This window comes from Malurus melanocephalus, unplaced genomic scaffold (genome assembly GCF_030028575.1).
Source record: "Malurus melanocephalus ecotype Western Australia unplaced genomic scaffold, MMel_1.1 scaffold_1163, whole genome shotgun sequence".
NCBI lineage: Eukaryota > Metazoa > Chordata > Aves > Passeriformes > Maluridae > Malurus > Malurus melanocephalus.
The window spans coordinates 67,218-78,703 of NW_026624395.1; the positions used below are offsets into that span (position 1 = coordinate 67,218).

At 47.6% G+C, this 11,486-nt stretch overlaps 1 protein-coding gene across 1 annotated transcript; it reads right to left on the reverse strand.

Moving 5' to 3' along the window:
* Positions 1-689: 689 nt before the first annotated feature.
* On the reverse strand, positions 690-11,385 carry OSCP1 (organic solute carrier partner 1). The gene is made up of 10 exons (XM_057387257.1): positions 11,221-11,385; positions 5,967-6,121; positions 4,256-4,423; positions 3,763-3,843; positions 3,149-3,252; positions 2,653-2,781; positions 2,060-2,129; positions 1,468-1,607; positions 1,126-1,189; positions 690-829 (listed from the first exon to the last, which is right to left on the reverse strand). Exons 1-10 carry the CDS (start codon positions 11,330-11,332, stop codon positions 713-715), a joined length of 1,140 nt encoding a protein of 379 aa, XP_057243240.1. The 5' UTR covers positions 11,333-11,385; the 3' UTR covers positions 690-712.
* Between the last annotated feature and the right edge of the window lie 101 nt (positions 11,386-11,486).

The window sequence follows — 11,486 nt, forward strand, 5'->3', positions numbered from 1 at the left end:
GGCGTGGCCGCCTCGCGCGCTGACCCCGCCCAGTCGCGCGCGGGGTCCGCGTGTCGCGGTGTCCCCAAATACCGGTGTCCCCACATCCCGGTGTCCACGCGTCGCAGTGTCCCCCGGTCCCGGTGCCCGCGTGGCCCGGCGTCCCCAAGTCCCGGTGTCCACGAGTCCCGGTTCCTGTGTGTCCCGGTGTCCGCGTATCCCGGTGTCCCCAAGTCGCGATGTCCCCAAGTCCCAGTGTCCACGTGTCCCGGTGTCCGCGTATCCCGGTGCCCGCGTGTCCCGGGGTCCCCAAGTCCTGGTGTCCGCGTATCCCGATGCCTGCGTGTCGCGGTGTCCCCAAGTCGCGATGTCCCCAAGTCCGGTGTCCGCGTGTCGCGGTGTCCCCAAGTCTCGGTGTCCCCAAGTCCCGGTGTCCACGTGTCCTGGTGCCCGCGTGTCCCGGGGTCCCCAAGTCCTGGAGTCCGCGTATCCCGGTGCCCGCGTGTCGCGGTGTCTCCAAGTCCCGGTGACCTCGTGTCGCGGTGTCTCCAAGTCACGATGTCCCCAAGTCCGGTGTCCGCGCATCCCGGTGCCCGCGTGTCGCGGTGTCTCCAAGTCCCGGTGACCTCGTGTCGCGGTGTCTCCAAGTCACGATGTCCCCAAGTCCGGTGTCCGCGCGTCCCGGTGTCCGCGTGTCACGGTGCCCCCAAGTCCTGGTTCCCGCGTGTCCCGCTCAGAGCCCATCCATCAGCGCCAGCAGGTCCTCGCCCTTCTCGGCGCTATCCGGGCGCGGTTCCTCCACCTCCATCTCCCCGAGGATGCGGGACAGCTCCGCCCGCCGCCCTGGCTCCTGCGGGACAGACACCGCACTCAGCTGCCGCCGATGGTACCGCGGCTGGGGTTGGGCTGGAGTGCTCCTTCTGCACCCAACTCAGCGAAAAACTTGCTCTGGTATTTGTTAGGATTCAAGTTTTCTTAATAAATAATCACCAGTTCCACTGGCTTGACAGAAAATTGGCCATTACTTAGTTAGGAGCTTAAGTGAAATGGGAAAAAAATGTATTTTTAAGTCATTACTCTGGGTGAAGCACGGTCCTTAGCAAGGCAGGGATGGTGAGAAACAGCAATKTGAAACATGTTACGTACCTCTGTGGCTTCGATGTTGATAACCTTGTAGGACAGCTCCTCTGGTCTGGTCTGTGCAGCGTGTCTTGATTAAAAACATGAAAAGAGGGGTTAATCCCATGAAGTGTAAATGGAAATGATAAAAATCAGACTTCATGAGGCTCCTGTGGGCACAAAGGATGCTCAGAGGATGCTCAGAGGATGCTCAGAGGGCCAGGTTGGATGGGGCTTGGAGCAACAGGAGACATCTGGAGCAGGATAACAACGTGCTGGTCTGACCCTAAAGCTGTCAAGGGCCAGCTTTGCTCTCCAGGACTCCCCACAGGGCTCCCCAAACCCAAAGCAAGAAGAACTCCAGCTTACTCTTCCTCCTCGTCGGTCATGAACAAGTTCAGCCGAAATCCTGTCTCGCCACCAGCCGGTTTCTGGATGTCCAAACCTCCCAGCAGCCTGGCCAGGAARTTCAGCTCTTCTTTAGCAAGAGGGTTGGGGACTATGTTCTCCTGCAGGAAACAGCAATGTTGGGCAATTAYCAGGGAAATGAGGGCTGCAAAAAGCTTTTCTGATATTCCATACATATCCTTCAGAGGGATATAAACACATTTYCCTGGTGTTCCTGGGACAGATTGTGCAGAAAACCAGTAATCACCAGCTCAGTATTGGAAATGGTTGCTTGAATTTATAGACTCAGCAGAAGACACTTTTCCAGCTAAACTGGACAGATGAGAAATCTGTAAAACCAGCTTTCTGTTTTCTGAGGAGATTAAAATGGATGCAAGCACATCCTTGCACAAGGGATTCTTTGGGAAAATGTGCCCTTCCCCTGGCTTCAAAAGACTTTGGGAGATTGGATGAGGCTCTGGGAACAACAGAAAAGCTTCCCTGAACTTATCCCATACCTAGGRACTAAGAATTTGGCCTGTTTAGGCAGTGATAGGAACAGGTCAACACTGACCTTAGCTTGGGATGCCATTTTTTTGGATGATCCTGACATGTGTGTCTCTACTGGCCGGGTCACGCTGTACCTAGAGGGGAAAACACACGGGGAAGAGCAGCCTGTTACTGGGACAAGGAGTAGGAACCACAGGGAGCAGCACAGGATCCAGGATTTTAGGATATTTTTCTGAAGGCTRAACAATTGCAATGAGAAGTTACAGCTCAGCGTGGTGCAGTACTGGGACATTAAAGTGTGTGAGGGACAAAGCTGCGAGAAGGAACACAGATCTTTTTGGATAGAAAATGCACATTAAGGCAAACATGGAGAACAGAGAAGACTTATTGAATGTGGTTAAAATAAATCACACTTCACATAATATGTGAGCGTGAGAACACTCTTTCTTCAAGGAGCTCCCCTGTGGACATAAATCAAAGTTTTGCTGTTTTCCACAGTGCTTTATACACTGTCCACACATRTCCTGGTGCAGGACATCATCTTGGAACAAACTCAACCTGATAATTAATAGCAAAAGAGGCCAAAACCAGGTGAAGATGTGCTTCTGAACAATCAGCATTTGGTTCAGGTTTCTACACAGAACAAGAATTACTTACATATTTGTTCCAAGTTTCAGGACTCTGTCTCCATAAAGCTCAAAAGATCCTTCTCTCTGTGGAAGAACGTAGTTCCCAGCAGTGCTGAACTCAGTCCTTTTAACTTCCACTCCTCTGTGATTGAATATCCTTAAAAACAAGACATTATTGAAATATTTAGCCATTTTAGTCCTGATTCTCAGTATCTACTTCCTCTGCTTCCTGCACAAGGGGAATAAAATTCTATTCCATACATACCTTTTTTATAGGATAAATAGGAAGTACATGCCTCTTCTTTAGGATAAATTACTAATAGMTAATTTACTAGGACAGAAAATTCCAGAAGCAGCTCTGCATTTCTTTGGTGGGTGATTTAGTCCCAAATCCTGCCCTTTAAATAGTATTTATGGGAGGTTTAGCTATCCATGCAATAGGAATGGCAGTTTGAGTTGGATTCCTGAGCCCTTTGGAATGAAATGCTGCTCCCTGAGCAGCCTCACACACAGCACCAGCTCACCTGATGAGCCCTGGAACCTCAGTGCCCCACGGGACAGGCCCTGAGATTGGCAGAACAAAGCGACCATTTGAGTTTTGCACTTTGTCCTTCAGAAAGATGGAGACCTGCAAAAAAAAAAAAAAATTGCAAACATCACACCTGAAATTCCCTGAAATCTGAGCTTGAGCCTCGCTGCCTACACTGGGGGTGGTTTGTTAGAGATTTTGATGTGTATATAGAGATGTGTTTACAATGCCAGTAATGTGGAGTTGTGGTGGAGAGGATGCGCACACTGATTAAAAAATTTATATAGAAAACTATGTCCTATTTGTGCATGTGAGCRTGATTATTTAGAGAATATCAAGACTTCACACTCAGGTTTCATATCAAGTTTCTTCAAAAAAGATAAACAGAGTTATCAGTCAGCAAAGGACAGATTCCTTTTCTCATCATATTGGAGAATTATTCAGCATTATGTGCTCMATTTGTGAAATTTGAGCGCAATTACAAGTACATCAAGATGACTGAAAAGCATAAATAACAAACCCAACCTGCAGGGTTTATGAACAGATCCCTTTGTATTCCAGCCCCAAACTCCCTRTCATTCTCCCTGCCTTGTTGTATTGGGCTCTTACCCTGATGTGCATGTCCTGGAAGAAAATGAGGAGTGTTTGCCTGATGAGCTGGAATTCACCATCAGAGAGACAGTTGTAGGTCTGGAAAAGGAAAACCATCACGTTTGGAAAACCATCACCATCAGGAATTGCAGGTGCTCCATGTCCCACCSAGGAAAACGGGGAACAAGCACATCTGAATATTCTGATACACAGAATATACAGCATATTTTGATCCACTTGCAGGGGGAGCAGAAATGGTCTAAGGGGGCTGCTGATTATTATCAGTAGTTTTTGTCTGTGATTGAAAGTCTGATTTAATTTCTGCTGAAATCAGTGGAGGCTTAAATCAGGCTGAATAAGCAATATATTAATTTAAACTGGGCCAACAGAAAAGTGCCTGACTTGGAGCTCTCTCCAATTAAGTAACTAATCCCTAAGATGAACCTGAAAGGGGTAAAAAGCCATAAATTCAAAACACAGTTTATCCCACCCTTTTTCTGAGGATTCTTACCTCCATCAGCTGCCGGAAGGTCTCATCCACCTGATTCAGAATGGCAGGGGAGTTGGAGATGAAATCCTTGATGGCATCCAGGTGGTTGAAYGTGACCAGCAGAATGTCCCTGGGCCGAGGGCACAGCAGCACTTGATATTTGAAGGCCATAGTCATGAGGTCGTAGAGCTGCAAAGGAGCACAGGAACGTTGGTTCTGTCACACAGGAAACCTCCTGGGGATGGACAGGGATTCAGGCCAGCATCAAGGAACCATTTCAGCYTTGTTTCCTAAAAAAACAAGACCTCTGCAGTCCCATCCCCAGMCCTCCTGMTGGGTCTCCAAYGTCACCAATGCTCAGGTGAGTGTYGCTGSTGGTCAAACAGYGACAGAAAAGAATAGATACAAAACACACAAAAAGTGGGTGAAAAAACAGAAAGAAAGAAGGACTTTATTATGGGATAAGCTTCTTTTATCTRCTTKWGCAACTAGAGTATACRTTTGTGTCAAACATACATTGGTCAAGAGACAGTTGTTTAATTAGTAATCAGAATATAATTGGTGAGTTTGCAAAAGCTACAGTATTAGTAAYGCTTATAATTTYCAGCCACCTGYRTTATMAATTCTGCATTCTAATCTGCTTTTCTCAAGGATGCAGCATTCTTCCTCCATGTAGGCTGTTAACATCCCTTTCTTTTCCCAGGCYTCAGTCGTACACAATAATTGTCTGGGTTTCAGAATCAGGGCTTGTGGGGCCCTTTTCCCCCACAGGTGAGGTCACAGCTCGAGTGCTGGGTCCAGTTCTGGATCCCTCAGTGCAAGAGAGACATCAAGGGGCTGGGGTGTGTCYAGAGARTGGAGCTGGRGAAGGGSCTGGAGCTCCAGGAGCAGCTGRGGGAGSTGGGAAAGGGGCTCAGCCTGGAGCAAAGGAGGYTCWGRGGGGACCTTGTGGCTCTGCACAACTCCCTGACAGGAAGGGACAGCTGGGGGGATTTGGGGTCTGCTCCAGGGAACAGGGACAGGAGGAGAGGGAACGGCCTCAGGCTGGGCCAGGGCAGGGGCAGGGTGGACATCAGGAGGAATTTCTCCATGGAAGATTTAATTAAACATTGGAAGAGCTTCCCCAGGGAGGTGGTGGAATCCCCATCTCTGGAAGTGCCCAAGGAATGACTGGATGTGGCACTCAGAGCTCTGGGTTGGGGACAAGGTGAGCACCAGGCACAGGTTGGACTTGACTCTCTTGGAGAGCTTTTCCAACCTCAATGATTCTATGAATTTCAGCAGCCCTGACACCCAAGGTGAAGGGTTCTCTGGTAATCCCATTCCTACAATTTTTTTCTAACTTGGCTGTGGATACACTTTTTGCAGGCAATAATTCCAACACCTGCAGTTGCCAGACTGTGGCTGTGGGTACAGAAATACAGATATTACCCACACCCACAGATGTGTGTATTTTTAATATTTATGAAAACATCTGATAAACTCAAGGAATGCTCAGTGAACTTGTTAAAATCAAGGATTTAGCTATTCAAGCAAAAATACTCAGTTCTGAGGAAACTGATACCACCATGGATTTGCTTGGCCAAGAACCATTTTTTACAACGAAAAAACCATTTTTACAAGAAAAAAAAAACATTTTTATACAAGGAAACCTTCAAAATGTTAAACCCACAGATTAATTATTGCAACAGAAAGTGATGAAGGACAGCAGGGAAGTGCAGATCTGTGTTACCTTGTCCATGCTGGCCTGGTTGAGTCTCATGATGGAGGCGTGAGCCAGCCGGTCGTACACGGTGCGCAGAGCTTTCTTGGAGTAGAGATCCTGGGGTTTGAACAGCTCCTCCATGAACTTTTTGTTGAACATGGTGGCAATGATGTCGTTCATAACTGCAAAGACAAAGAGGCTCTGTGGTTTGCCCTGGGACAGTGTGTCCTGGTCCATCCCAGCTGCAAGGCTCACCTGGGTCACCTGTGCAGAGCGGGGACAGAGCRCAACAGAGAGGGGGAACAGCACCTCCAGATCCAACATTTCCTCAGTCCCACCTGGGCTAGGCCAGCTCATGTCCCCCGGGGCACAAATGCTACCTGACCTTGATGCCTTAGGATTTTTAGTTTCTATATTTTCATGTATTTGTATTCTTGGACAGCACTAAAGCTCCTGTTGTCCCATCTTTAGACAAAACAATTCCTCTCTGAGCCTGAAATCCAAGGACACCTCGCTGCCTCAGAGCCCCAAAATATGGAAACAACAGAGAATTGGGGGGAGCAGCTTGGGGTGGGTGACACCATCACTTGAAGGTGTCATTGGAGAATTGATGCCCAATATCTTAATAAGGCAGAACTGATAAAAGGTGAAGATCTCGTGACTCGGGGTCCATTTTGGGTGTAGCCTCAGGAGGAGGCTTTGTCTGCCCTGAATGTACCAGCAGGCCTGGATTAAATTTGTCTGCTTTTATCCTCTTAATTTTGTCGGGCCTCTGTTTCAGGTGAGCCTTGTTTTAGGCATCAAGCCGAAGGGAGCAGGCCCTGCTTCCCAGTGGGAATAAGGCTGGCTTTGTTGCCCTGGTTTTACAGCTGTGGTTGGCACTTTTCACTTTTAAATAACGTTGTTTATAGGCTGCTCTGATGTGTCATTATCTAAAAAAGCTCCAGTTCTGCTCCCTAAGGAGAYGGTTTTGCTTTGTGGTAGATCTTTGCAGATTGCAGCTACCTGGCTGTGCCTGTTCCTTGACACCCTCTGACACTGCCAGTCTATTTTTTAACTTCTCAACAGAAGCTCCTGCAGGGCTCTCTGTAATCTCTGTTCCAAAGGGATTAACACTGGCAGGTATTTAATAAAGCATTTMTATCCCTGGGATCTCTATCAAGCCAAACTGCAACATCTGCAGGCCCTAGAGCAGCTCAAATGCAGAACTCCAAACTTCCTTATGTGTGGTTCAGGTTTTTTTGGTGTACATTTAGCCATGGAACTGTTATGTGATTTACTGAGGAATTCTAACAGCTCAGGAGTGCTGATCGTGAGGGCTGTGCTCTGCTTATGGAGCTTTTAATGCAAACAAGATGGAAAACATTGTGCAGTGGTTCAAGCAGATGCAGCATCTGAGCTTTTGTGCTGGATCTCTACTTTTATTATTTCCCTGACACACTCTACAGAGGTATCATCAATAAATATTTATTTCTCTATCAAAAAAAAAAGGATAAATGAATATGTCAGGTCACAGATTACAAGTGTGGGTTTTCCTAAGCACAGGACTGTTATGAAGATCATAATAATAATGCTCATAATAAACTCAGAAAATTCTTGTGGATTAGAAAAGTCTCAGGATAAATAATAAAAAAAAAAGAGGAAAAGGAGAAAAAGTGAAGATACAGATAGGAGTTGAGGTGATTCTCTCCCTTCCCCAAACCTGCTGGTTACAGGTTCCTCCTGCACTGCTCACACACAGCTCAGCAGCCCCTGTGCTGCACCTGACGGGGCTCCTTAGGCCTGGTTTAAACACCCCAAAACCACAGACAGATCTCAGCTCCTGAGCAGCCTGGATTACAAATACACCTAATCACAAACAGGGRAAAAAAAAATCCCTCCTTTCAAATAAACTAGCCATAAAGCAATCCCTATTTGCAATGTGAGGCAGAAATTGCCTAATTTTTACTGGAGAAAATCACATATATTGGTATTAGTCAATATTAGTATCTAGTTAATTTTGCAGGAATCAATTATGACAAAAATAGGAATTTCTGCTTTGTAGTGCTATTAAGGAAAATATTTTAAAGCTGCTTGTGTGTGCTGCCACACAAAGGATTCTGCTGTCTTAAGAGAGTCACAATCCAAACCCAAACAACAGGAGACAGACACCTCCCAGGACAGTGATTTTTCAACAGAATTGAAGGTCTGTGTGAACCACAGACATAAATTATCTTCTGAAATTAAAACCTCTTGTGTGGGCTATAAAAAGAACTGAGAAAGACATTAAAAAAATCACAGTAAAGGACAAAATGATAATAAATCTCTCACATGCTTAATAAAGACCCAGCAAAGGTCTCAGGGAAGCCCTGGGTGACAAAGTGGCAGGTGACACAGGGACATTGGCCTGGGGACATGGTGCAAGTGACACAGAAAAAGCAACTGAGCAAAGAGAGGGATCAGCAACTGGGGTGAGAGGAGGGAAACCAGTACAGCCAGTGTGATGGGCAGGACTGAAACTGGGGGTACTGGTGGATTTGGCCTCTCCGTGCCAAGTCACTGGGGACAGCACGTGTCACTCACATGGCTGGGATGCATGACATGGCACTGGAGCTATGTCTGGGGTATGCTGGTGCTTTCCTGAGAATATCTGGGGCAGCAGAATGAACATTCTGAGTTTGGGACAGCCACAGCACACATGCCACAGGTTTGTGGGTCCTCAGGGAATCTCATCACAGCCCCATCAGTGACAGCCCCGGGTGGTGACTCMAGAACTCTCCTGAGATCACTGAGCACAGGCAAAATGTTCCCTCTCTCAGGAGAACTGATGGGGCAGCCTGGAACCTTGCCCCTGTCTCACGATGTCACAGCTCTGGGCAGCTCCTCGTGGTTTTGGATGGGATGGAATCTGTTCCYACACTTCAGAGATGTTAAAGGATGGGAAAAGCTTGTGCCTGGAAACAGGATGTAAATGTAGCAAAAAAAGCTGGGGCAAACTCCAGGACATCAGTGTGTTTACCTTCAGTAAATATTAAAACCTACCAATTATTTTTATTTTGCAAAGCATGAATTATAACCCYGATTTCTCTTTAAAAAGGACTGCTCAGAAGGAAGTTTTGCTCATGCTCAACCAGCAAAAACCTGAGATTCAACAGATTTATTTCCTCACTCCTCAGCACAGTCCTTGCAGGAGGCTCCTGTCCCAGGGCAGATTCCAGAGGGAAATGTGTTCACCCCTTGGCTGCTCCCTGCAACACCCAAGGGCTCAATCCCACCCTCAGGAACATTCCAGTCAGGATAAACTTGGCTGAAGTGCAGCCACTGCTCTTTTGGGATCACTCTGCCAGGTGTGACCACCAGCACAGGTGAGTAAAGCAGCTGGGATAGGAACACCTTCGATCATCCCTGGAGTYCACCTGTCCAAACCCTGAGCAGAGAATTGGATAAAACCTTAAAAAAAACGGAGCATACCCAATATTCCTGCATTTAAGCAGAAAAACGACCTGCACAATGCTCACACATCACATGCTTGCATTAAAACAACAGCAGAGAAACACAAATATCATTTTTGCAGGCAAGACCGCCGGGATAAAAAGTTTTGATCCATTTATAGCCTTGGTTAAATTAACAGCTGATTTTTTGAGGCCATACRATTTTGAKATRTGGTCTGTTTTTTCACTGATTTACRGTCAGAAGYGCATTTAAGGGCCAGGTGAGCATCACTGTTCATTTGTGACACAGACTGAGGGCTGCAGGAACAGCCTCAGGTGGGCACGTGGGGTTGGACTGGTGCATGCAGCCAGCAGTTACTGTACCTCGTTTCCTGTCCACATCTGTCCATTCATCTACACGAAGCATATAAAACAAAACAGCAGTTCAAGATGTAAGAACAAGAGTTGCAAGGAGAAGAAAAGAAACAAACTGAAAAAAAAAAAAAAAGGCAGAAAAAAAGAAGAAAAAAACTGCTAACTAATGGATTTTGTCTCTTCTCATCAGCATTCAGCACTGAATGAGAACCTCACCCTCCCCTTGGATAAAATCCTGCTGCTTCAGTGCATATCCAATTTTACCCTTTGCACTGAGCTTGGGTACTTTTCAGCTGTAWTTTGCACTTACATGTAACCAATATTTGAGTGAACAGCTTTAAGCATTAACAAACACCCCAGTGTGGATGAGCCACATCTCGGTGGAATTAACACACAATTTTTTGGAAGAAAAGAAAATCTAGGTGTGGAAATACAAAAACAGTCCAATTCTCCTGCTGAGATACTCCACTGAAATTTAATTCAGTTAAAATCCTAAACTTGTCCCTGTATGAACAGCAGATYATTCTCTCAGGACACACATGAATAATTACAAATTGCCCCCTCACAAACAATGCAATAATTACACAGTGTACCCCTCATTGTTTAGAACTTCATAAAGGGCAGGCAGAAGGGATTACAATACCAAGCTTATATCAAATTTTTTTTTTTATTAAAGCATGCTGGAGCTTCCCGAGGCACATTCCCCATCCCAAGACAAAGAGTTGCAAGGATTTGTAAAGCGAGGCTGTGGTAATTTCAAGTGGTAAATACAGAGGTGCTGGGCTGTGAGCTGGAGTTTTGTGCCTCATGTAAAGGCACAAGGCTCTWCTTGTACAAGTATTTTGCCCAAATGCGATTGTGTAAAAACCAGACAAGGGTTTCAGGAGCCGGATTGGTACTTGAATTTCACACAATTGCATGTGCTGTGTCTGCACAGGATTTACAAATTTGTTTCTGTAAACTCAACCTGGTCTGCCCAAACAGCCCAGGACCTGCGCTGACACAACCAAATCCTGAGTTATTTTGAATSCAAAAATGCATTCCTGAAGCTTTAACTCCACAATTGAGCACAGAAACACCGACACGGACTCCAGTTTTGTGAGAACCTCCCAAACCAGCCCCAGCAACACCTCCGGGCTGTTCTTACCACAAAACTCCACAGAGCTGATCGTCCCGGCGGGCTGCGCTTCTAGCCGGAGACCAGAAAACACTGAGAGCTAATTMCTGCGGTAATTACTGCGATGGAGCCCTTAAATCAGGGCGAACAAACTCCTGTCCCGGAGCGGCACTGACTGTCCCGTTAGCTCGCAGGATGCTCCGGTGCCAGCGCTGCGTGTCCCGGGGCTGTATCCCGGGAGGAGCAGCCTGAGCTGTTACCGGGGGAATGGGAACGGGGGCAGAGCCCTGCTCGGGGGCACCACAGCCACCCCAACACTCCGCTGGCACCGGGACACCGGGAGCGGAGGGACCCGTAACAGCTCCCGCTCGCCGCTCACCTTTGCGCGCCTTCTCTCCGGGGATGCTCTGGGCGCGCAGCCGCTGGTCCAGGATGTAAAGCATCTCCCCGCCCAGGTTCAGGAACAGCAGCGGCAGGGTTCGCGACGACATGGCCCCGGTATGGCCCCGGTATGGCCCCGGTACGGCCCCGGTACGGCCCCACAGCCCGGTCGCCGCCGCCGCCGTTGCCGGGCAGCCGCGGGGCCAATCGGGGCGCGCCGTGTTGGGCGGCGGAGCGCGCCTGCGCATCGTCCGCGGAGCGTGT